The sequence below is a fragment of the Rhea pennata genome, chromosome 2, assembly GCF_028389875.1.
Source record: "Rhea pennata isolate bPtePen1 chromosome 2, bPtePen1.pri, whole genome shotgun sequence".
NCBI lineage: Eukaryota > Metazoa > Chordata > Aves > Rheiformes > Rheidae > Rhea > Rhea pennata.
The window spans coordinates 66,271,071-66,298,453 of NC_084664.1; the positions used below are offsets into that span (position 1 = coordinate 66,271,071).

The 27,383-nt window shown below is 38.2% G+C and overlaps 1 protein-coding gene across 8 annotated transcripts in view; it reads left to right on the forward strand.

The window, feature by feature from the left end:
* FHOD3 (formin homology 2 domain containing 3) overlaps positions 1 to 27,383 on the forward strand; it is a 404,460-nt gene that overhangs the window by 301,898 nt on the left and 75,179 nt on the right. For 6 of the 8 annotated variants that reach the window (XM_062569631.1, XM_062569632.1, XM_062569637.1 and 3 more), the window contains 6 exons: positions 518 to 619; positions 3,037 to 3,414; positions 6,487 to 6,612; positions 16,658 to 16,792; positions 20,150 to 20,200; positions 24,406 to 24,620. In XM_062569631.1, the coding sequence (XP_062425615.1) occupies positions 518 to 619; positions 3,037 to 3,414; positions 6,487 to 6,612; positions 16,658 to 16,792; positions 20,150 to 20,200; positions 24,406 to 24,620 (1,007 nt within the window). The remainder of the gene's footprint in view (positions 1 to 517; positions 620 to 3,036; positions 3,415 to 6,486; positions 6,613 to 16,657; positions 16,793 to 20,149; positions 20,201 to 24,405; positions 24,621 to 27,383) is intronic. The other 2 variants (XM_062569633.1, XM_062569635.1) reach the window with 1 other exon arrangement.

Here is a 27,383-nt window from a genome sequence, read left to right on the forward strand (position 1 = left end):
GGTTTAGTCTTTCTGTTATTTCTAACTTAATGTTTCATTCCATTCTATTTTCTGGTTCAGTTCCTTAACAGAAATGTTTTATTTGTGTTAATTTAAAAGTGTGATGTCCAGTGCCAGCTTGGTTAAGCCAAATGATACAGCTTAATACCTTATAAATTGAACATTGGTATTGTCATGAATGCTTTCCATTAATATCTGTGCAGGTAGTGAAGCAGCAAAAGTAAAGCTGAGCTCTGGAAAAAAATGATGTAACAAGTCTTAATGTTTTAAAAATTAAAAATAAAAACTTTAAATAGGGAGATGGTAAAATTCATGTATTGTTAGCCTTCCTTGTGCCAACGCATACCTACCAGGATGATGTAGAGGGCTGTTTGCATACTGCCGCAGCTGCACATCTCCTTGTTGTCCTCCATTTCTAGCTTCACTGAGTTTCTTTTTTTGGTGACTTACGTCATTTTCTCTTCCACCTTCTCTCTTTTCATCCCACTGCGTGTCTCTTTCCTTGATTTGACCTCAGAGAGGAGGAAGAGTCTGAGGAAGAAGAAGAAGAACAGCCAGTTACAGAGCCCAATACTGAGGATGAGGGGGAGGAAGAGGCCTGTAGGCAGGTCGAAGCCAGGTACCAGGATTCAGTGTCGTCCCCGCACCTTTCCTTGGCTCTGCGAATCCAGGCATTAACTCACCAGCCCCTTTAACTCACATTCCCAGCTTTCCTTTTAAAGCCACCTCCAGGAAATTTTTTCAAGACTAAAAGCTTTGCTATTTTGCGTGCTAATGGCAACACATTTAATTATATCTGCTTAATGCACAAAAAACTGTTTGCAGTCACTCACTCTTGATTACTTCGGTACAAAATGAGTAACAGACACACATCATAAAAACGTTTAGCAAGGAGTATAACTTTTTTGGGAGCGTGGTGTAGGCCCATCTTTTTAGTCAGAGCTATGCTGAAATATTACAATGTTTTGCTGAGTTAGGCTATTGCTTGATTTCTCAGGTTTTTATTGTTATCCCTGGTTTTGTACTATAACCTCATTAGCAATATTGGTTAATACGGAGAAGATTCGCTTTTTTTGAATATTGCCTTTGATTTATTTCAATTTTGTTCATTTTTTTAATAGGAGAGAACTACCCAGAAACAAAGCTGATAGATGTGTCATTTTGTACATATATGCACATCTGTGTGTATATATGGATATAAACAAACTAGCTATCAAAACAATATTCTCATGTAAAATTTTCCGCTTACTTTAGAGGTATATATGGATTTGGCATCTGGCAACTTTATCGTAATAAATTTGAAAGAAGGAAATACGGTCTTTCTTCCAGACAGCCGTTTGATTTAAGTTAAATTGTTTGGCTTTGCAACTCGGCAAATGAGATTGGATTTTTTTTTTTTTTTTTTAAATCAACCACATTCATGCAGACACTATACAGCATGGAAGGAAGAAAGGAAACTGTTTAATGTGCAAATTCCAAAGAAAATACTGTACTGTTGTTATTAATATCTTCCAGTCTGCAAATCTAGCCAAAGGTTGCCTGAAATTTCAAAATTAAGTGATAATTTCCTCAAATCCCAAAGCTTAAATGTCAAAGCTAAGACAGTAAATCACATGAATATACTAATTATTGTGAAAAAAAGAAACATAGTGTTTAGGAGCCAAATAAAGTGCATAATGTGCTTATAGGACATCATTCTTTTAAAATAGTCAGTTTGAGGTGGTGGGGTGATACTCAGATGACTTACCTAAATACCTCCTTTCACTATCACTGTAATATAACAAAAATGGTTGGTATTCTGGCCATTTATTTTAAATCCTATCAGGAAGGGTAGGAGTAATCTAGCTTCACTTCAGTGATTGCTCGTATGCACAGCTGGTGAAATAGATGAAGGTTTCCAGTTTCCAGTCTGCCCCATGCATTTCTGTTGTGAGGATGACTGCTGGGTGTATATATACACCTAACGATTAACTTCATAATATCCTATGTGACTTATATTTTTGTTGCTTAATCTGTGGCAAACCCTCACTCCTCAGTGAAGGTCCAGTTGCTTGCACACTGTGTAGGTGGAGGGCATAGGTGGTCGGGAAAATCAAACCAGCCACCTGCCAAGTGACACAGCCCAGAGCCCATATGCAGTGCTTATGCTGAAGATGGTAGTGGTAGCAGGAATCCAGGAGGGCAGATCCAGTGGCTTTTCACCTGTCTTGCTGTTCTTCCTTCTGTAGTTCAACAGCATCTATCTACATTAGAGCCTGGCAGGTGTGTCTTCTATTGTACTAAGTTTTCCATTGTACTAAGGTAGCTCTAATGGTCTCTATCTAACACCAGCACACAGATTGAATGGGATGCTGACACTGAGGTAAAGTAATAGCTCAACACCTAGGCAAACAATTTGGTAGGATGTTGCTTTTAAAAATCACTTTAAACCTTAATTTTGAGAGAACACTGCTGATTGGACACTTTTCGTTTTCATCTTTGGTGGATGAGTGTTTCTGGGTTTTTAATAAAAATATCAATTTTCTGGGGAGGGTGGTAATCAGATATCTGGCCTCCAGGAGTCATCATACAGAGTGTCTTAATGCATCTCTGTTCTGTGTGCCAGATCATCCAGCGTGTTGAAATTGCTTTGTGCTGCTCTGACAATGTTTCCAGTCTAACAGGCCACAGAAAAATAATGCAGAAAAAGGTTGTGAAAAGGTTCATGAAAATACAATTCCAATCAAAATTCAGACTCCGAGTTCTGAAAGTCTGTGGATTACATCACTTCCATTCCTTTTGGCTGAATCCCTCCCTTTTCTCATTTTTTCTGACCCTAAGAAGAATCCTAGGAATACTAGGATACAAAGAATTATATCTTTAACTTAAAAAAAAAAAAACTTACAAAAAAGCAAAAGATTGTCTACATTTAAGTTTTTGTTTGCTTGACTCTCCTAGCCTTTATTTTCTCCCCAAGCACTATGGTCTATTGATCTCTCCTTTTCTTGTTTTTCTCTGCCTTTCTCTTCCCTTCCTCACAACATTTTCCTCCTGCAGTGGGGTCCCAGCCGCCCATGAGGTTATGAATGAGAACCTTTCACAGTGCTCTGAGGCTTCAAACATCTCAAGTGCAATTTCTCCAGCTGAGAGGTCTCTCCCCTGCTCTAGAGCAAAGAGCTCTTCCAGCAGCTCCTCTTCTGTGCCTGATTCATCTGTCTCCCATCATAATTCTGTTCATTCATCACCATCTTCACCTGCAGCAGTTTTGCTAAACTCTTCCCAAAATTCTTCAGCATCCGTTACTCCAAAGGCATCTCCAACAGTAGAGAAATTACCTTATGTACCACATACTCCTTTTCACCTCTTCTCATATGACTTTGAAGAGTCTCCAGCATCTATTAAAGAAAAGGAAGCAGAGGTGATGAGGGAAAACAGGTAGATTTTATGCAGCTGACATTAATTTTTAGATAAATGAATAACACTATAAACAGAGTTTTATAGTGGTAATAACGTGCCCTTTGTGTTGTATTATTTCCAGAACATACTGTATTAGTTTTAGTCATGTAAGCCTATATTTTGATTTGATTGATATTTTTCCCTTGCCTTTGTTGCCTTCATTTCATCTTATTCCTCTTCAAGGTCTATAGTTAATAAGTAACCTGGCCTCCTCTGTACAGCAGTAGATAAATAGTGTGTGATTTGGGAGATCATGTGTAGGAACATTATTTTGTTTTCATTTACAACAATGTGATTTGCAGCCATGGTTTCTTGAAAATTAATGGAGATCTTCTCATACAGAACTGTGAGAGGTCAGATTGGCACATGGAATTCAAAGGTGAAATCTTGGCTTCAAAGGCTGAACTTGAATTTGCTGTTAGATTATGCTGCATATCCCTGTCACATGCAATTTCAACTTGTGCTTGTAACAAAGATTTAGGTTAAATCCTATAAAGAACATACAGTGCTTGGAACAGACAGTTTTCCCTCCACAACGTATGGTTATGCTCAGCAGTTTGTGCATTTCTCTCAATTTTTGATTCTAATTTTTAATTTCCCTATCCCTTTCCAGAAAGCAATACTAGCAAATCACCTTTAAAAGCTGACATTTTTTAGTTTCCATTCCCAATGGTCAGTGTTTTATGTTATAAATGTACACTTATATTATGAGTATATTTATTTTTTCATTTTTACAGCAGTCCTTCTGAATTTCTGCATGTGAACAAATATTTTGATTCCTTTGATCCTTTTAATTTTCGGTCTTTCTCTTCTAATAGGTGGGTGGGTTTTTTGCTGTTTTTCATTTCTCTGAGAAGACTGTAAATCCAAGTAACTTGATAAATGACTTAGTTCAGATGTCTTTCCTTGAACTCTGGGATTCCTCCAAATTTACATTTTCCTGTATATTTGCCATTTTCCCTTAGGCCTTTCCCACTCCTCTGTTGCACTCTCATTATTGCTGCTGTTGCTGTTACACTTTTTAGAGAGAATATATAAGTAAATTTTTAAATACCGCCTGTTCCTTCAATATTTAGTATTTCTACAGTGTTTTTTTTTTTCCTCTTACAATCCTTGTATTTCTCTTTATCATATAAGATGGAGGGTGTGATGTGAGGGAGGATTGTGTTAGGTTAATTTGGAGAAAAAAGAGGGCAAAACTTGTGTGGGTTGGGCAGGAATGTGCTCATAAAAGAGGTAAATGCCTGAATATCTGAAGTTTCTGCAGAGGGAAGACATCTGGGATGAGGCCTGTGTAGTTTGCATTGGCCTATCAGATATGATGGGAAAACGGAAGCAGTAGCAACCGCCAGGAAAGAAGGTCAGAGAAAGAAACCTGGTATATAGGATGCAGACTTAAGCTGATGCACAAGTTGTGACTTGCTACTGTCCCAGCTTCTTTTTCCCTCCAAATTTGATTTTGAGGGATTCCACATCTATGCCAGTACCTCTGAAAATGATATTGCTAATACTTGTTACTGTGAGCCTGTAGAAGCTGAGTTGTCCCCATTTCTAATTGGCCTTAACTTTGGGCTCATTGAAGTTCCCTGGTCTGAAACAAGATTCTGCACTGTGTCAACTTTTTCAAGGGGCAGAGGAAGGGAAAAATAAACATAATAATCAATAAGATTTCTGTATAAAGCATGGTTCCTTTTCTTACACATATATATAAATGTATATAAATATATGTCTATAACCAAAATTTATTCTGATTTTAACACTGCCCTTGGCAGTCAGCAATGCTGATGTACCCTAAGAAATGAAGCCTGAAACTTTGAATGAAATTTTGCATGACTAAATGAATGTGTTAAATGGAGGTGAAGAAAAACCAACCAACATTTTCAAATAAAAATGCTGAGTGAAGAGAAATTACTTGATGTTGACACATGTGGGAGAATATGAGGCGGAGAAAGGATAAGATAAAGGAGGATATATCATACATTATGAATTATAATAAAGAAAATGAAATTTTCATTTTTCGTGAACTGATTGTTGTCATTTGGATGAGTTGTCACATAGACTATGCTACCTGCAGAGCATCATATGCTTTCCAAGCAGAAAAACGATATTTTATGTGAAAAAGAAACGTTAATATTTTTCCGGATCAGGAATCTCTATGTCTCCGTGACAAGCCATTCAAATGCAATAGTTAAAAAGCTCAGCAAAGCAATGCCATTGCCTTTTCTATTCAGTATAAGGTCCAGGATGAAAACATTGCTAAAGGGGACTCTGGGGAGGTAGCCCATTCCGAAAGTCCTGGAAGCAATTTCTCTTTGATCAGCAAACTCACATTGAAGTCAAGTTGGTTTTTCTTTTCTTTTTTTTTCTTTTCCCCCTCCCCTTTTTTTTTAATAAAGCAAATGGCTGGTAGAAATTCCTAAAGCCATGCTTCCGGAGACATGTCTTTTTAACCAAGTAATGATTTTTTACAGACATTGGAAGAAATGGAACATAAGCTATGACTTATATTGGAGGAGGGGAAAGCAAATATATACTGCCTACTTTCATTGAAAAGAATGTGGATGCTTTTCATTTGTAACATAAAAACTTGCAAATAATGTGCGTCCGTGTTCAGATAATGCCAGGGGAATGCTGGTCTCTTTCCGTAATCTCACTAGGAACAAATGTTGCTGACATGTATTGTTTCAGTCCTTTTTTTAATGGCTGAGTATCAGCTCCCAAACCGACAAATAAATCTGAGTAACTGAGCAGTGATTTAAGTATTCCAACTCAAAACAGTTGTTTAGGAGGACCATTCTAATCTCTCATTAATCTCCATACCCATAGCTCGGTATTCAAATCAAGTATTTCCATGATATGGCTTATATTAAAAGGAGATGATAGGCTGCATATATTGAAGCTGGGGTTAGAGGAATATTTTCAGAAGCTGGATTTCTGGGGTATGGCAGCATTCCCACACCCTAAGCTAGGTTTACTGTCTCATATGTGCTTGCTGACTATTTCTTGTCTCTCTATCTCTCCCTTTCTGCTATTTTCTTCTCACCACTCCAGGTACAATAGCTATGGCAGCAGCTCTTTCTCTTCTCCACGACCTTACTCCGGACTGAGTGCGCCTGCAACACCCACTTCTCGTTATGGGACAACTCTTTCACCACCTCAGGAGACCAAATCAGACAGGTTTGTATTTTAATCAGCATTTTAACATACTTTCTTTGGACAGAGAGTAAAAGAGAATTGTTTAATTTGCTCTGAATGAGTACTGGAAGTATCTGCTGGCCAGATCTTTCCTAATATTGGGAAGAGAATGTACAAAAAGCTAAAAGTGTTCTTTTCCCTGTTCATTCTTGAGTTGCTTTTCACAGAGTTAGTGTAAAAGACTGGATCTATTTCCACTCCACCTCTGCATACACTTAAAATGAATAAAACAGAGTTGTCTACTTGAGTATTAGAAGGTAAATTAAAGTACATTTTATTTATTTCTATTTGTTTTTTAAAATAAGTTTAGACTGATCTAATTCTGCTTATATCATCTTAAATCAAAAATAAGATCTTGGAAATCCCTGTTTAGCTCAGAATTTCCTAGTCCTTAATTTTGTTCTTCCTTGAAAATACATCTTATATGTCATAATACCTTAATCAAGGACAAAAAAAAGTAAAAACCACCACAACCAGCAATCTTTGACCAATCAAAATACTGTGGTGAATTATGTAGGGTGGGGGAGATGGAAAGAATGTTATGGATACATGAAAGAAATTTTTCTTAGCATAAGGTTGGGCCCACCAAAAATTAACTGACCATTACTACTTGAAAGTGAATGACAGCTTCAATGGACATTGCACTGAGTTTAAGAGGAAATATAGAAGTTTTTAATTACATGTACTGTCAAGATAATTTAATTTTAAAGAATTTCCAATTAGGCCAGATGTGTTCAGTGTTACATGTTGCCAGATTGGCCTCTCATTCATAAAAATTCCATTTCCAGTCAGTATTTTTGGGCTGAGGACTCTCTTTCCCAAAATCTTCTGACTATATTCCAATTAATTGTTATTAATGATGTTTAGGTATCTATACCTAGGAATAGAGATACGTGTATTGTGTTATTGTGTGCATATATGTTTGAAACTACCTGTTGTGTCGCATTTTTTTTCCAGTCCACTATTTAGAATGGGTCAAGTTAGGCTCTTTTAGTGTTTAAGTTTTTACAGCCATGAGTATTGATTTCATCCTTTTTCTTAAGTGAATAATTACATTAAGTGTATCTTTGCTGAAAGGCATCATTTTTCATTGCTCATCTTCCTAGAGCAACCTTACTTGGTTTGTCTTTCCCAATCTGAATTAAATTATTGCCATCCTAAGCTAAAATTAAAAAAATCTAAATGAGTATTTTCGCCTGCTTTTTACATTAGAAAAATAGGTGTGAGATAAACCAGAATTACAGCTATCCATTGCTTTTGAAATTATAAGTTAGCAAACCTCAGCTCTCATAAGTCTCTGATTGCTCCTGCAGAAAAGAATCCCAAAAGTGGTCAGATATTGAGATAGCTGAAGATAGTTGGGGCTATTCTCAAGAGGCTGAGCTTGCTGGCTCAGAGCCAGTAAAGGAAGTAAGCTTTCCTTTCAGCATGTGCGTAAGTGCGTTGCTGGTGGAGAGCCAAAATGCCTTGGCCCCACAGGATGAAGCTGTAAAATTTGCAGATTCATAGATAGTAAGGCCAGAGGGGAGTTTCGTAATCATCTATTCTGACCCATAATGTGTCTCACAGAAGCTAAATGAAAATGCACCATACCTTCCCTCGTTTTAACATGACAGTGCATGACTTCTCATGGAAAGCATTCCAGTATTCATCATCACTTCTAGGAAAATATTTCGTATTTTGGAGGCAATTTTGTCTAGCTGCATCTTCCAGCCATTACATTTTGTTCTGCTTTTCTCTGTAAAATTGGAAAACGCTCTGCCTTCAACAGGCAGAGCCCTTTTATGTGTTTAAGTGCCTGAACACAGTGCTTGGAGTCCCACATCTGCCTTTCCTTCAGGCTGTGTTTACCTTTTTCAACCTCACATGATAAAAGCTCTTTCCTCTTATTTAAATTTGTAGGTTGCTATTCTTGATGGTTGAGCTCCCTAGTATTTGCACATTCTTATTTTTGAGGGATGCCATGGGCTGACGTGTTCTGTTTATGAGTCTCTGAAAGGTGTGAGAAATGCATGTGTTGCCTGCAGAATAGACGTGATTGTTTCTTAAAAGATAATGAAATTTGCAGGTCTGGGCTTCATATTGCTGTTTTGCATCACGCTGTGTTATTTCTGGTATTGGTCAGGCAGCTTCTAAGAAACATGCCTGTTTTGAAGAAGGGCAGAAGCATGCTTTTACTTCGTTGTCCTGAAATATGTGAAGTGCAGAGATGTACATGCAGAGATCTATGGATAGCATTTTGCTCATCTGAGAGTATATTGTATAATGCATGTTACATTCATCACTAACTAGTAAGTGGAAAATGTTGCGAAACTTTTCAGTCTTCTCTCCATGGTATTTGCCTTAGATTATGTAAACACTGTTTCCTATCTCCTGATGGTAAAAATCTACACAGATTCAGACAAAAAAAAAAAAAAAAAAAAAAAAAAAAAAAAAAAAAAAAGCTAAAAGCTGAGGAAGGAAAGGAGGGAGAGGAAGACACTTGATAAGAAGCAGATGCATATCTATGGTTAGCTCCAAGGTGAGTTTTCTGCTTTCAGCTTATGATTACAGTTATCCAAGGACTTCATAGAAAGATCCCTGTCTTTTATCATGTAGGGAAGAGCTTCACATGCAATTCCTGGTACTGTTTATCTGACCTTAGCAAATGAAAAGGAAGGAAGGAAGAGCATTTAGAGCAGTGCCCGACAGAATGATTCATGCTCCGTTGGGTTGAGCTGACAGGCCTTTCAAAAATTTGGCTGCATTTTGCTTGTGTAAACAAGAGCTACAACTTAGGTAGAAGGCAGCAGTGTGGTTGACATGTTGACATTCATACTTTTAAAACCCTCTTTGGCTAAGATCAGGAGGGATCAAGAAGAGCTGTATAATTCAGTGCAAAAGTAACTAGTTTTTGTTCTTTGAAATACACATAATGTTATATATTTGTGATTGTACATCAGAAGAAAAGGCTTACTTGACTGTTTCTTGGTTTCTAAATTCAGCTGCAGCCTTTTGCCAACTTCTTGCAATACTGTTCTTTCCCTCTCATTTCTCTGGATCCCCTGTGGAGAGTCATGTTTCTAAAATGCAAATTGCTGCAATGGGAATCCTGCTGAAGGAGGGCAGATTACAGGACACTTTCTGTTCAGCACCTTATTAAAAAAGAAAAAAGGGTCCTGGTTCTTTCATAACCCTGTGCTTGTGAAGCTTGCTCCTACTGCAGAGCAGAGAGATCCCCAGCCCTCCGATTTTAGATTGCCAAAGAGTAAATATACTGCTCCCACTCTCCATGTCTTCCTGACTAATCACAAATTAACTCTCCCCTCCATTCCCAAATGAAAATTTTTTATTGATCTCAATTTCATAATTGCATACATTTTGCTAGCAAAGGGGACTAGGAGGACATTGCTGGAACCTACTGAGAGAAAGGGGTTTTTTTGTAGCTCTGAATTGCCTTCTTGTCTAGGGGAAGAAGAGTTTTTTTAAAGACTTTTCTAGATTTCCTTGTCTTGGGCTCATATCTGGGATATTTCTGTTTTAGCTAAAGATCACCTTCTCAGATTCACAATCTAGTATGGTCACTGAAATTGAAAGCTGCAAACTGGAATCTACAGTTACTGTGCATCACTGAGAACTTGGAGTACCAACGTCATTACTTGTGTATGTGTCTTTTTCACAGCCATAGTTAGAGGAGAGACTGAAGGAGGTCTAAATTCTGAGACCAGGGCTCCTTCATTCTCCACCAGCTTTGATTCATTCCATTGCCAGAAAAACATATTTTGTTTCCCGTTGGTGTGCTTGCCAAGGTAGGTTTCTTCTGATGCATTTGCCAGGAGACAGTTCCCACTGGGCTTAGTAGCAGGAATCCACAGTTCCCCTGCCTCTGTCTGTTAAACTATGTGCCAGAAAGTTCAATGTGCAGGCCCCCACTTCTGGGTCCTCATGCCCTATCAGTGTGAGCTTGGGCTCCACCTCTGCTGGGTCCCTCTGCAGTTCCTCCAAATCTGCAAGCCTTGGAAGGCCTCTATGAAACTTCCAAATTATTCCTGCTTGATGCACCCTCTAACTTTCCCAGGCTATTAGAAAATAGACTAAGAAAGAAGAAATTTGTCACATCTCACTGCCTGTCTTCCAACTTTCTTGTTTTATGACTTGTACGCTACATTACCTTGAGCTCCCATGAAGCACAGCCTTGAATACTGAGTGGTCAACTCTATCTTCTTATATGTCTTTTTAGGGTAAATGTGTCAGAGAGTTTATCCTCCAGAATAAATTTCATGTGTGTTTCTACAACATGTGCACATAGACACTAAGCTTAGCAGGACTAGATCGTAAAAAATTTTTTCTTCACTGAGTTTAAAGATACTTTTAAAAGTATGCCAGAAACCTAACCAGAAGAAATGCAGCAGAAGTCTGTAAATAATTTTCCTTTGAGTTTTGTCCCCTCTCTGGGTGCCTGGAACAGTGATTTTTGGCAGTCTGGTTCTTCTTCAGACTTGTGTCTCTTAAAAAAAAATCTTGACAATGTTAAACAGCTTTTTGATTTAGATCTTCTACTAAAACTCAGTGTTCTTGTAATTGACTACACCACCAGGGATGGTGCTGCTGAACAAAGTTTCTTGGCAGGTTCTCATAACTCTTTCCTTTTCTTTTTCTTTTCCTTTTTTTTTTAATTAGCCATCTATCACTAATCTGCACCCTGGAGTGAGTTACCCCAAATGTTGAACACCAGGGAAAGGCAAGCAGCCTGTGAAACAAAACCCATTGCACGGTCTCTTTGCCCAGGAACAGTTTCCCTTTCCTTAGCTTTATATTCTTTCTGCTTGTGCCATCTTTTTCATTATATACTCTAGGGTGTTTTGAAACAGAGACAGTGGCTGCTTTTTCTTGTGGTGGATCACAAGCACATCTTTCACTCTGAATAATATAATGGGGAAGGAGAAGGATGGTTGTTGGCTGTAGGTCATGTTTGCCCTAGGCTACTTTATTGCTGAAATTATTTTAGGAAAAGCCACCTTAGGAATTATGTGACGATTTACAATTTGGGAAGCAGTGGCTGCGTACACTGGCTCAGTTACTGTGCAAGGAGTCTTGCAACCAAGGTGTGTGTGTTGCTGGCTGAACACCCGCTGTGCAGGGAGGACACGCGGCACTGCAGGTGCCTGCTCTGTGTATAGGGCCTTTGCAAGCTGCGTCCAACTGCTCTGGGAGTCGCATTAGGTCCGAAACTGCCCGTTAGCCTCCGTTCTGGTCGAAGATAGAAACTCAGAGTAACATCCACGTATAAAGTCCTTGTGCACTGCCCTGGCTCTGCACAGCGATGGCCTCTTGTTATCGCTTTGTTTTTCTGCAGCCTTGCGGGCCAGTTGAAAGTCCGACGTTAATCACTTCTCCTCTCGGCCATTCTCAAGTTTCTTTCTCAAAGGAACTGTTAGTCGGTAGTTTTATCTCTCAATTTTTTGTTTATTTTTGAGAGAAGTTTTGTAAAGATTCCTCCAGTAATGTTTAGTCTGTTTGCAAATTCTTATATCAACACACTTTTGAATTTGCCATGTCATGTAGAGAGACATAACACAAGGAGAGTGGCTTTAACTGTGAAAAGCAATATGGCTCTTGGCAGCTTTGCCTCTTCTTTTGTCTCTTTCTGGGCTGGATAGTGGATTTATTTTGTTAAAGCCAGGAGACATTTAGAATCACTTAGGGCCTGCTTTAGACTCGAAGCTGCCTGTTGGTGTTCCCTGCTTGTAAGGTTCCCGTGACTGCTGGAGCAGGAGCACTTCAGAAAAATTGCTAACTAGTGTATCCTTATTAAGGTTATTAATGATTCTGGTCCTTGTTATGTTAAAGAAAAACCTGAATATTAACCTTATGACCTAAAGGAATTTTGTCTCTTAAATCATACTTTCATTTTTTTTTCAGCTCCTAATATATACATTTGTATTCTTGCTATAGATGCGCAGCTCCACTTAGTGAATTTAAAAAGTTAAAAAGAATGAGGCTACTAATTGCAATTTTGCTGTAATAAAAAGACTTAGAATAAGGCAGAAATACTTTCTTCAGTTTTCAATGAAAATGTCATAGCTCAGGTCTCTTGCTCACTTTAACCAACATATAGCGTGTCTTTTATCTAGTCTGTGATGGAGTATTGTCAGCAAAGTGCAAGTACTTGCAAAAAAGTGTGGCACATCTTGTGTCTCGCTAACGTGTTTTTTAATAATGGTTACTAATTCGCTTGTGTGCTAAAGGCAGTAGGTCAGTGTAAATGAGTTTTCCTTCAAAAGAGTTTTAGCTTCCAGTATTTTTGCTTTGCTCCCCCAGCCCTATTGTATGTCTTTTTTTTTCACCTTCTGTTTCTCTTTCTTTTTCTTGGCTCTTTCCTGTCATCTTCCAACCAGACGACAGGTAACGGCTAGCCTCTTTGTCCTCAGCTCATAATGCCGTGGTCTGGAGCTGTAGTCACAAACCCTTAGACTTAAAAATGTATTGTCTCTGTGTGTTTTCTTTCTGGACTGAGAATGTAATAACATAACCTTATTTAGCTTTTGCTGGTTTTAACAGCAGACTGAACAAAGATTTTCTTAATGTTTTCGTATTAACAGTCTATTCTTAATAGCTTTGTGTTTGCTACAGGACTAAAAATAGTTGTCAGAATGTGCATCCTTCTGGATTATATTTGTAGAATTGAACAAATGTTTGATATTACTGTTTGATAACATATGACACCAACATTAAAATGCTGGTATGTATTAGCTATGACCCACTTTCACGAGTGATCATTCTATTATGCTTTCACTGAGTATTCCCATATTCTTTTTCTTTAAAATGTCTTAGCACCTTTGATTCCATGCCAGATTTTTTTTGTCTTTTTAACTTTTCCCTTACTGGCCCATTTCTAAAATGCAGCCTACAACAGTGAGACCCAAACATTCTTGAGGCCTGAAGGTGCCGTCACCCTTTGAACAGTGGCAAAGCACCAACATTTTCGAAAGGCCTAGCCCAAGCATTCCCACCAGCTAGTTTGGGAATTGCAAATCCCATCTGCAATTAAAGTAAGAGTTCTTCAAGAGAGAACATTTACTTTGAGCATTACTGCGACTGAGATGCTGCGGACGAACCAGAGGTAGACAAACTCATTTTCAAAAATCATCCTTGAGAATATTTGAGGAATAGATTTTACTGCTTACTTTTCCTTTTGGCTGTTTTACAGTGTGTCCAATCTGAAAGTAACACCTTTCTTTCAGTTTTAGTTTATGCGCATGTAGAAAATTAAGGCTAGAAGGTACTAAATGATAAAGGCTGCTCAGCTACCGTTGCACTTGTTTAGTTATTACTGATTTGAGCAGTTTTCAAGAAGTGGGAAGCTAATAGGAGGCATTAATTTTTAGTATTTTCTTAGATGTTTGGGGTTTTTTCTGTCTATATGGCTGTAAATCTTCTGTATAAATTGTGAAGCTACCATTCATACAGCTGCAAATTTTAAACGAGTGAAAATGCTAGCCAAACTGTGCTAGATTGATCCTCCAAACAAGATGTTTTGGCATATGGAGACATTTTAGTACAAGGGCCAGGTTAGAATCCTGTATCTCCATATGTTTTCCCTATAATTCGATGAATAAGAATTTGTGTTTATTGTAGAGCCCTAGAGAACTTAGAGCTCAAGGTCTCCAACCTGCTGGATCCTGTGCAAAATTACAGTCACAAAATGGGCTGGTTCCTCACCCTCTCCAAGTCTTTCGATATCACCCCATCCTTTCCCTTAATTTTCATTCGAGTTTTAGTAAGTCATAACTTAGTTGACTCTGAATGGAGATTCAGGGTCACTTCAGGGCCACTGGATGGGATGTAGCATGTGCGAGTGTACAGACATTTTGTGTATGCAAGTAAATACCTGGAGTAGAGATGAGTACAGATTTGATAGGAACCCACCTTTTGCTGGCTCTTTCAGTTCATTTCCAGAGGCTTTCATGTGGAAACGCTGTCCAGTTTTCCACTTTCTAGAGCAGTTTCTAATGATACACCCAACATTATTGCCATGTTTTTTTCAAAGTACAACTAGAATGGAGCTCTACCTTTTAAATCTCAGTATAGTGATGCCACTGTTTCTGTTGACAGCTTTTTCTTGCAGAGTGCACTAAAAGGGTAAAGGTTAAAATGAATTTAAAATACATTCAAGGGAAAAGTCACCACACAAAATTGACTGTCAGCATTTGGGGCTTTTTTTTTTCCTTAGTGGTGAAATATATTGGAGAATTTTATGGTTTTGAGTGTGATCCAACATTGATACTGGAGCTCTGGAGGAGTTCCAGAAAGCAGGCTTACAGAATATCAAGTTTTATACCATCTTATGTAATGTTTATGTGGGTGGGATATGACATATTGAAATTCAATTTATTGAAATTATTGAAACTCTGTTCACCCTGTCCTACTGCCAGTGTGGCTGAAATGACTATGTTTGTGGGATTCCTGCTTGCATAAACAGACATTCAGGGAGGAGAGTTTTGCCTGAATGTTTGTGTCTTCTCTTTCACCTATTTTTGCTGATGAATTGGTGCCATTACACTAAATATTTGTCCATTGTGCAGCCATAGGCAAGTAAAAAGATAAGGGAAATGATCTAGCTGCTTAACAATAATGAAAATTTGCTGATTTGGGAGCCTTACTTTAGAGGAGTTTGGGTTTTTCTTTCTGAAGTGAGAACATCTATTACTTTCCTTGCAAAACTCATGTTACACTAATGCAAAGAAACCACTCTACATGGGCTACATATTTTTTATTTTATCAATTATTAATTTTTATTATTATTTATTAATTCAATCAGTATGAATGCTTTTACATCTGTATGAAGCTCCATGAAGCAATATAGGTTTCTTCTGTCTTACAGACAGGAAAAAAGGCATGTTTATGCTGTGGTAAGGCTGTTCTCACATGAGAGGCAGTGGTACCAATACTACCCTTTTAGGGAAAAGATGTGTAAGATGTGTAAGAGGAATTATCCTCTTAGCCAAAGCGTTTGTTATAGTTAAAAAAAAAAAAAAAAAAGAAAGAAAAAAAAAAAAGATCTAGAGCAAGGTATCCCAACCAACTTGCAAGTGTAAATAAATGTGGCTTTTTAAAGTCTATTTGTTGAGTAAAGCTGTTTCACCTGAAAGAACCAGAAGGACTGGGCCTAAATAGCCAGAAAGAGGTTTAGATTAGACATCAGAGAAGCCTTTTGTGCTGGTGAGGGTAGTTAAGCATTGAACTACATGGCCCTTAGTAGTTCCATCATTAGAAATTTTTAAAGCAGGTCAGATGAACAGATTTTATGACTGGTTTGAGGAAACTAAATCCTGCCTTGGGAAAGAAGAAAATGGGTAACCCATTTAATGCCCGACTACAGTAACTAAATGCCCTGTCCCTGTGTATGGTGTTGGTACATTTCTGTACATGATTGATTTTGCCCTTGCAGCACATGCAGCAAGGAAATTGCGAAAATGGGATTTAGTAACATATGAAGGAAAAATAAGCCCCTGTTTAAGAGAGCATTCAAATTCCCAAGTGCAGTTCTGAGATCTCCTTTCAGTGTTTGCTTTTCTGAATACAGGATTCTCAGGTGTTTATGACACATCTGTTTTTAACATTGTTGTGTAACGTGTTTGGAAAGTGCTAGAAAATTATTCCAGCTTTTTTTTTTCTTTCATATTTCAAAAACCCGTTACAAGATTTAGCTTTTTAGTTAGCGGCATTATAAAGTAAAAACATGATTTACATGATTTAGAGAATATTGCAGTTGAAACACCTGACAAATTCTTAAGGGTATTTTACTTGTGCTTCAGAAATTTAGCAACAAAAGAAACCTGCCTCTATCTGTAGCTCTTAAACTCATCATAGTGTTAAAAATCAATTCGACGAGAAGACCTTTAGTCAGAGCTTTGACATATCCATATGTGATTTTTGCCATGTCATTCTATTGGTTGGGATTACATTACTTGCTAAATGATTGCTACTAATTTTTGTCAATATGATCAGTAAAAGTGGCCCTGAGAAATATCTTCCATTTCTGCAGGCCAGCTTTGGGTGGTCTCCTTACATCATCTTTTCGGCAGCACCAAGAGTCCTTGGCAGCAGAAAGAGAAAGACGACGTCAGGAGAGAGAAGAAAGATTGCAAAGGATAGAACGTGAAGAAAGAAACAAATTCAAGTAGGAACCATATTTGCTATTGAGCTATTGCCTTAATGTGAGATGAGTTTGTGAATCACTTAAACATTAATTGCAAAATGATTGAGTTGCTGAATAGTTTCTACTTATCTAATTCTTCAGATATCTTTCTTGATATCAAGATATCAAGATATATTGATACCTTGATATCAAGGACTGGCGAATTAAACACATAGTCCTGAATTTTGACATGTAATAAGCTAGTGAATTTTTTTTAGTCAACTATATATTTGCGAGGCTAATTTTGCTAACTGAATACCTGCATAGGCCCAGATTAATCATCTAATATGCTCCCTCTCAAAGTATAATCTCAATAAGGTATTGGGGATGAAAAACAAGGTGTGAAGAAGTGGAGAAAGGGACAGCATTGAGACATCTTTTTGCTTTTGTGTTTTGCAAACTCAAAGCATTTTGCCTTCTTGGAATGTATGGCATTGTTTCGGTTGCTGCACTTTTTCCCTACTTTTTTGAGCATGCATCTCATTCTCCTAGAAACAACGATTGATAGAAAATAATTCTCCAAATTATTGCTCAAACAATGATCAAATCTCGAGGCAAAGGCTGAAACTGAATATAGGACTTCCCTTTTCTCATCTGACACCATGTCATATGCTGTGGGACCCCAGCATGCACTGCCTTAGGATAGCAAGAAACAAGTCCTCTCTTTCTGTTAAATCCATGCATGGAAATCCTGGTACAGGCATTAGCAAAGACTGCAGTGGGCTTGGGATACATAGGGTACCTATAGCCATAGTGGCTTGTCTGCTGTCTTAGTTGATCCAAAGAGTGTGCACTAAGAAAGGATTTTGCTTTTTTCCTAATTGAGAGGGAAAATTAAATAACATTGCCAGGAGTTAGAAGAAAGACTGTACTAACCTGAAGATTAACAAGATAAATGTTTTGTAGCTTGAGAGTTGATATTCATGGAAAAGATGGCACAGGATTTCCTGTGAGTTTGTTTATTAGTATGCAGGATTGTTTCCAGTGTAATCATCTCTTTAGTAAGAAGTGGAAATGATCTGTGTCACAGTGAATTTGGAAAGAGGATAACTTACTAGCGGTTGTCTGGTTGAAGGAGATATTCTCCTGGCTCCACAAGATAACTGGTTTAGAAGAAAATGAGAGGGGGAGGGAAGGTGGAAGAGCACCATAATAGGATCTTTGGCAGCCAACAGCTGCCCAAGTTCTCCTGAAACAGGAACAATCAGCTCTGTCTTCAAGCCTCTTCCAAAAACTCTCCCTCTGAGTGGTATCATCAGGCTGCTGCAGGCCATCATGGACAGCAAACATCATCTTTCAGAAAGGAAACTCCCAGACCAAAAAACCACCAGGACATTTGGCAGCTTGATCTGTTTGAATAGCAGGTCTGTGCATTTCACTAAAGGCTGGCCACAGTACTTGTGCTATCACTGAAAGAGCTTCCTTAAAGTCAGAAAAAAAATTTATACATCTTCATCCCATTACTCTAGAATCAGAAACTGGTTAAAGTGATCATGCATACTTGAGACAGTAAATTTTGAATACCCAGTATTTTCGTCTTCAAGATTTGAGTTTCTGGCTCACCCCAAAGTTATAATTTGTATTTAAGTAGAGGGTCGCCAAAGCTGCCAATCTCTGCAGGCCAGCAGCATCCCACAGTTTATTAAACAGTCTGGCAGGAGGAGGACAAAGCTACAGCAAATAATCACAGACAGTTTCATAAGAGTTCTTTTGGGATTACATTATCAAACCATCAGTTTGGCCAGAGACTATGAAGATGTATTTTTGATTAAAAATAGCACTTCCAATTCACAACCTTTAAACTTGTGAGCAGTACTGGAGTTACCATTATGACTCATCTGTTATCTCATTCTTTCCAGCTCTGCTTCAAGAATGTTGCCCTTGGTTCTGGCACCGTTATTGACAAATTGGAGATAATTTAAGAGAGCGCCACCAGTTATGAAAGAGTTATTTTTTAGGAAAGGTGTTAAAATGCTTTGTTAGCTATTGCTAGCAAAAGCAGTGCTTTGCATAATGAATATTCTTCTCAGTAAATGAACTGTTGTCTCCATTGTATGTATAGAACACTATGTCCTAAAGTACAGACGTTATTCTTCAGCTGCAGGGAAGGGTGAAAGTAGTCAGAGGGGAAAGAATAATGTTACCATTTTCCTACTGAAAAAAATCTTAGTGTTTTTTTCTTTTTCCCCTGAGGTTATTCCCATCACTACTGTAATTGTAAAGAATATTCTAAAATGTGATGAAACTCTAACCAGATTCTGAAGTATGTGGAGATAGCCTGAAACAATAGTATGTGTATTACATGTTAATGACAACTTTAAAGAGCAGTTACCAGCAGATGTTTTGATAGCTCTTGGTGTTGTAGATGAGTAATTCATTCGCAGACACAATGTAAAGAGAAACAGTGGTGCTTCATCCATAAATAAAAGAGTTCTGAAAATCCTTCTGGCTATACTGCAAAAGAATCTAAGAAATATGGTGAAAATCTCATCAATTTTGTCCATGAGATTCAGCAAAATACTAAAACTGTACTGAAGAGAACGATCTTTCTGTGGTTTTGAGGTAGACTGGATGTTCACTGTGTTTTGCTGTTCTCTGAGTTAAATGTGCTTCCCCAGTAATTTTGCACTAAAAACATTTGTGGATTTGACACTCCTACCTGAAATTACAGTGCGCAGGCATTCAGTACAGTTGACTTGGCAGAAGTTAAATACATGAGTTGCTTGAGGAGCTGTGGGAGGGGCAGCTGAGACAGAAGTTTTGTATCTAAAACTCAGGGAGGAAAATAAATAAGGATGATATCTGTCATATGTTCTAAATGTGCATTTTAAGAACAAAGAATTGTCCTCCTAGACAGCTGTGGCAATTACATTTAGGAAAAGTGCCTTAGAACCAGGGTACATACAGCATGCTCTGTGCTGTGGTTTAGCCTGCTGGATTCCAGCAGTCACTGTTTCAGAGTATTTGAGATGGGACGAATGAATAATTTTAAATAGCCTTTAATGGGCCTACTCTTTGTGAACATCCCTAATTCATTTTCTCTAATCCCAGTTATCAGGTATCAATATATGCTTCAAACTCTCTTACTTAATTTTAATTTAATTCTAATGACCTTCCAACGTACAAAGTTGGTGTGTACATACATGTGGTGTTGGCATGCATATTCTTCATGCATTTTTTTTCAGAGAACAAAATGTAATAATTTATTTTGAAATCTGCCTTTATTGTCTGTGATTAGTCTTTCTGTACTCCTCTTGGTTTCTCCTACTGTACATATACTTCTGTTACTGACCTTATTCTTCTAATTTCCTCTGCAACTTACTGCAATTCTTCTTTTAGCCGTGATTATTTAGACAAAAGAGAAGAACTAAGACAAGCAAGAGAAGAGAGGTTTGTATATAATGCATCCACCCTTTCCTCTGGTTGTTTCTGCTTTCTGTGTTAATTTATTGTGTAGCTGTTGGCTTTTTAAATATTTAACTATGCATGCCCAGAGAATTTTATTTAAGAAGAGCTCTATAAGAAAGCTGTTGTTTCATTAAAATGAGAATCAAATTCAGCTGTAAGCACAGCAATAAATAAAGAGCAATGGAGCTAGAATGTGACAGAATGATTGATCTATCTTTTATCTCTTCGTGTGGGAAATAAGCCTATTCTGTTTGCCTCAGAAATTTGCCCAGATTTAGTATTGCTATGAATCGAATAAGCCTGTGTTTCTCATCCAGTGTGTCCCAAGCTTTCCAGTGGGTCAGAAAAGGCAATTGAGGATACAGAAAGAAGCTGGGGTCACAAACAGTGGAAAACTGTAGTTACAGGCCAATGGAATCTGACCTACTCCCAGCACATTTTTATCTTTTAGGGACAAATACTCTTTGCCAGTCCCTCTAAACACTAAGGAGTAAATTTTATAAGGTTAGCAGTGTTTATCTTTGAAACATTGTTTTAATCTTATTTAAAGAGTATATTTAAGTGGACTGGACTTTTCATCTGATTAAAAAAGAAAAAAAATAGTTTGAAACCCTGGGCTAGGCTGGGGACTTCCAGTGCTTATTAAAGCACATTTTTCAAGGAACGCTCAACTAGAGATTTTTGCCTTCCAATAGCTTCATCTCTGCTTCCCCTTGTAGTTACCCAAACTCTGGAGGGAACTCCTTTTTTTTTACCTGGAAAATGTGCATGCTACTAAATAAGTAGTAGATGAGAAATCATACAGATTGATCAAGTTCTACTTTTATGGTTCTCTTGAGATTGTTATCCAGAGATACGTGTGGAATCAGCAAGAACTGGAATTTTAATGTCAAAGTGTGAGAGCAGCCATCTCAGAAATTGTCACGTTGTGGATTTTCTCTCAAAACCTTCATATAGAAGGCAGTTCTTTTCTGCAAACTTAAATCTGATCTACCAGCATGCCTATTGTGGCTGAAATAAAAATGGTTTTGACATTTCTAAGGGTAAGCAAAGGTTGATGGGCTTTCCTTTATCCTTCCAGCCAAAACAATTGCAAATAGTTTAAAGCATTTTCTAAAATGAAATATGTCTGAGTACATAGGCATCATACGTTGATCTAAGTTGAGTAAAACCTTTTACAGCAAACATGCTTGTAAGTTAAATTTGAGACAAATTAGAAGTGAGCTCTCCAGCACTTTCAAGCTGTAATGGAACACGCTAAGTAAACTGGAGTATTTTTTTGGAAGTGTTCACCAGCAGGACATCATTGCTATGCAATCTGAGCCAATTTCACCGGTCATTAGCAATGTGTCTTTATCCTTGAGGCACTTTTGAACTGAAATGTTAAACTTTAAGTTCCTTCTCGTAAGGAAGAAGGACAAAGCTTTGCTTTGACTGTGTGTAAATACTGGAGAAAACTGCAGTAACTGAAGGCAGGCATCAGTAGTCCATTACATTGACCTTACATAATTCTCTTTTCCCACAAACACCTTTGCACAAATGAACTTTCGTATAGGAAGCTGAATGTTGTCTTGTTTGAAAAGAATGCAAGTACCATAAGCAAATGCTATATTCAGGGTGTGAAAATCATCTGGACTACAAATTTGTTTATTTGTCCAATTTAGAAAGTTTAAAAGTCCAATTTATGGACTACAAATATTTATGGCAAGCAAAATGCTAAGTTTGTGCAACTTTAAATACAGACTTTCCCTCTGTATCGGTTAGGAAAAGTAAAAGGAGAGAATATTAAATACAGACAAAAGTCTCCATTAAAAGGACTGTCTAAATTCTGTCAAATCTTCGGAACCTATTGCGTATTGTCATGTCACCCTTGAGCAGAATCCAGAATACAAGCACTGACGTTTCCAATGGCTTTTAGTTGGGCTCTGTAGGAGAGAGAGAGGTCCCTGCAATTTCCATGGATTTGAGAGTAGCTTGGCAACTTGGCAACATTCATTTCCCGTTGTTCTTTCTGATTGGTCTTGGACTTAAACGCTTGGGTATTTTTCAGTGGTACTCAAAAAATATCCTGACAAGGCGATGCTCCCACGCTATCTCCAGTGCTGTTTACTGTTCAAATGGCATTCCTACCTGGCAAGAAAGAAAGAAAAAAGACCCCCCCCCAAATACATGTTGTTTGGCAAGTGTGAAGGGATAATGACTCAATCTAGAATCATTTTTGCTTGCCTAGTTTAAATTGCCAAATCTGGTTATTATAGCTTGCTCATTTGATAACAAGTTATGCCCATGTGCAGGCATGAAAGTTGCTGCTCTGGATACCTTTTTTCTTTCAGTATAATGAACAGATACATTTTGAGAAAGCATATCTTGATAGTCCTCTGCTTGCTGGTTAACTGTGCAGCACAGAGCTACAGAAGCTCAAATGTTAAAGCAGCTGCAAAAGAGCTAAGGACAATAAAACATTGTAGCTCCCCCTGTTACAGAAGGATCCATCCAGATCTTTGTTGCAGTATGTTGGCAAACTGCAAAAATTCTCACTGCTGCCAGCTGGGCTGTACCTGTTTTAGCAAAGCCATCAATTTGAATGGCTCTTTATGAGTCTAAAGTCCCATCTGCTCTATTTTTGAGGGGAGGGAAGCCACAATACATAACTCACCGCAGTTAAAAGGAGGAGTGGTTTCATTAACTGTAACAAAACACTATGATAATGCAAGCAAATGGCTTTCTCCTCTATTGAAAAGGCAAAAATCATTCTTTAGAATTGGCTTCATATTAGAACTGTAAACAGTTCCTATTTTATAACCATACAAGTATGTGGCTTGTTGTATTTTCATCCAGAGTCTGTAGGGGTTCTTTTTCTCGCAGAATTTGTTCAAAGCATGTGCATACCTCTGGAGAAATAAAAGAAAATGAATTTGTTCTTCATTATTGCTGTTTGCAATAAAACAAATTGCCTCCGAAAACACAAGAATTGCTCTTCAAAGACATGTTTCTATGCTCTATATAGATGTTTCCAAATGTGCATGTGTGTGTGGTTACCATATGTACTAAGCATGTTTGTTACCACATGTGGCTGACTTCTTTCCCCTTCCTGCTTTTAATGCGCACTTTTACACTAATTTGGGCTGTCAGTGGCAGAATGGGGGAGGAGAGGTATTCCCGGTTATGAAGTGTTTACAGCAGTGGGTTGCAGGAGGATGACCACAGCGTTTCAGGGACATAAGCAGTAGTCTCGATTAACCTGTTTAACAGTTCACTTGTGGGTAAGATAAGCAGTCTAAAGCCCAATACAGCTGCATTTATGAATTTATTCCTTAGCAAATAATGGTGGATAAAATTAGCAGACATCTGGAAGAGGCACGTATTTCAAAGTTATTTTGGTCGAAATGTATAAAGCACACTATGAAGAATATGATTGGTAGCTGGTCTTAATAAACAGTTAGTGAGTTCTGCCTGCCTAAAATGCAAAACAGATGTATCTTTGTTCTTTTAAAGTGACTTTGATGAATAAACTACATGTGACGTCAGGTCCAAGCTATTGGATGTCTGAGTCCGGCAGAGAAATTTTTTAGAATAAAAAAAAGAAAACTTTCCATTGTAGACTCTGGAGAGAACAAAGTGAATTCCAGTGCATTGCTCTCAGAGCAAATAGAAGCAGGTTCAGAGACTTTAGATAGTCACTCCAAACATTTATTATTGGTATTATGTTCAGGAAGATCTGTTTTTGTCTGCTGCACTGACCGTTTTTCTCTCTTTGCAGAAAGTCTCAGACTTTGGCTATTTGCATCAGTGTTAAGGGGCTCTGGCTTTGGATTCCCCCCTGCCTCCAGTTTTAGTCTTGGGAAAGGGAGGGCTGGGAGGAGGAGGAGATAGAGAAGGAGGGTGAAAAGGAGGACAGACGAATGCTTCCAAAAGGAGAAGGACTATGCAGACAGAAAGCTGAATCTAAGGACTGTTTAACTCTACCTTTTTTTGGTTTTGTTTTGTCATGAGCAATTTCACTTTTTTCAAGGGAATAGTCTTTGCCTTGGTGCGTGTTTTTTGGCAGTTTGACCAAGTAGGCAGTGTAGCGCTGTACCCCTTGTGTCAGGAAGTCAGCTCATTATCTGCAGGTGTTTCATCCGTAAACAAACATCAACCACAGGCTTCTCTTTCTTTACGGAAACCCTTTGGAATTTAACTTTCAGATACAAATACTTGGAGAGGTTGGCAGCTGAGGAGTATGAGAAGGAGCTGAAAAGTCGGAGCGTAAGCAGAGGCAGAAGTGAGCTGTCCTTGAACCTGAGATCTCCCTCAGCCCCATCCTCCCCTATACCCAAGAGCATCAGCCCAGCATCCACTGAGTCCCAAGAGGAGCTGAAGACCCCTTCAACCCCCTGTGGGACTCCTCAGCCCTCAGAAGGTAAGTGAAAGCAAGGCAGAGGGGAACAGCATGACAGTTTTATGACTTTCTCTCGGGTTAGCAGTGCTTTTTGATGCATGAATATAACCTCTGAGGTGCCAAAGTAAAGGGTCTTGTCATATTGCTCCATGCTGTCTGCCTGAATTTCCTTCCTTTTTTCCACATAGATTTGGCTGTCTTTTAGTCTATTCAAGTAAAGAATGCATTGCTGATTTATATTATCACTGTCTGTTGCTATTAGAATGGAATAATTGGAAAATACAGCATACAGAGGGTCTTATTTTAGCATCATGTTTCTCGTATATTAGGAGTTACTGAGTACTAAACCAACAATATTCCTGCCAACAGATTTTGCTTATGTGGATTCCCTGAAAGAAATGCAACAGATGAATGCCAAGATTATAATAACCTTCCAGCGTAGCACAGGCTGAAGGGTACAAGCAGAAAAGGTTTTGAATTGAAGGCAGGGAGAGCGTTTTGGTTATTTTTAACACCAACAAAAACTCTTAAAATTGTAGCACAAGTAGTAAATGACTTAAAAGAGACCACAGACAATTAGTAAAACGGAAAGTATAATTAGTGTTTGCACGGTTGGTTTGCTGTCGTATAATTTATTGGTGTACAGAGCAATATTTTGTGTGTGTGCACGTCATCCTGCCACTTGCATCATGTACCCCTCCTTCAGTCCTCTAAAAAAAAAAAAAAAAAAAAAAAAAAAAAAACTATATAGATTTATGTTTGGGAGCACCAATGCATGTTGAGGGTGAATTATCGCCATCATTCATTTTTATTTTATTTGATTTCTTGCTACATGCTATTGGTGATTAATGCTTTTGTGACTTGCACTGGTTGGTTTTATTGAGTGTTATGGCTGGTAGCATGCTATAAAGCAATGCAATTTAAGGAAAAAGTTACAGATACTGAATGTTGTATATGTATTGTCACCATATTAAATAGGTAAAATTTATTTAATTTAAATTTATATGTTCTATCAATTAAATTCCCAATTTTCGTGTTTGACACTCTACAAGTCTCAGTGGAATCATTTGAACTTACAAAACGTGGATATTTCCCTGTAACGCTGATTTTCATAAACACTAAGATGTCTAGTTTTCAAGTGCAATATTGCTTTTAGAGCAAATAAGCTGGATTTTTCCACCATCAGGATTTCAGACCTGAGTAGGAACGAGTATCTCTTTTATGATGATTATTTTAACATATTTCTCCTGGAAGCATTCAAAAAAATTGCAGCATGAAATGCAGTAGCATAATCCATTTGGAGAATAAATTGAGAGCAGGTGTACAGGGCAACTTCAGGCTGTCTGAGTACGGTGAAACAATCAGCATGTGGGTAGGCAGGACACTTCTACTGGCAAAATCAGAGGGCAGCACCTGGAAGCTCACCAAATGAATTGCAGGCAGAGAACATATGGATGGGGCAGGGTAGGGCACAAATCCAGCCATGGGCAAATGCAGGCAGATGGGCAGGACTGCACCAGAGCATCTTGCTTCAGTGAGAATTCTGCATGAGTAAGGACTGCTGCCTCAGGCCTAAAAGCAAATCAGAAATAATCAACAAGTGGGCAGGGCAGGCTCCCTCTTTCTTTGGAGAGGTGGCCAGTTTATTGGATCTCACCCAACAGCTGGCAGACTTGCTTGCAAGATTTTGTGCCATGGCTGCTAGCCTACTGTCTGAATTCCTTATGCTCCATAATGAATTAATATCTCCTTTAATACCTCCTTTAAAAAAATTTCTGTTCTCAGGAAATATTCTTACTCCCACTTAATAAACAGAGAAACTGAGGTACTAGCTTGCTTAAGCCATTTGTAGGATGGCAGAAATAGAGCCATAGACAAAGGCCAGATTACTCAAACCCCAGTCAGTTTCTGTACATATAGGAGTCATCATCTTCCCAAGCAATGATAAAGCAGCGAATGGAAAATACTTGCTTCATTCTGTGCTTGTTACGATTTTCCAAATCTCCCAAAAGAACTGCGTTAACTGATAAGTTTCTCCCAGTATTCTGAACCTGAAGTGGGAAGTGTATTCCTTTACTAGCAAAACAGTAACTAGTTTTAGGAGTCAGATATATTTTGTTCCCAATATCCTTTGGCCTCCCAGTATATACTGGGCTTAAGAAGAAAATTGGTTCTGTCTGGGGAACTTTGTACCGTGCTGTGAAAGTTCTCAGTATCTCTACAAAATACAGAAATCTAGACTTACTGTGCTGAAGTGTTTTCTCATATAGAACAATTGGTTCTACTAAAGTAATCAAGTCTTGCAAGACTTACTCTTGTAAAACTCATGGTATGGCACTTACAGGAAATGAAGGTAGTTCCATAACTGTAAAATGGAACTTAATATTTTTTTCAGAGCACCTCTTTCCTCTTTTGTAATTTCATTGGAGAATATTTTATGAACTACACATGTGCAGTAAAGGAGAGCAACAATAAGCTGAGATGTCTCTGAAGTCAATTCACAAAGGAATTTGAGATGAACTCTTCTCTGAGAGGAACAGCTTTATGTACTACTTGAGGAAGTAACCAGGTCAACCTAAGTGTGCCTTACAGACAGTAAGAAACCTTTGCCACATATCATTAGCTGAGCAAGACTCAAAGACTGCTTGAAGTATGACTAGTTGAAAGCCTCTCGGCAGATGGAGAGGCACTAGAGAATGGAGAGAACCATGAGACCATTGCAGCCACAGTTATACAGCCTGTACAGGAACTGTACAGAAATATAGAGGAGAAGCTTGCGGGGGG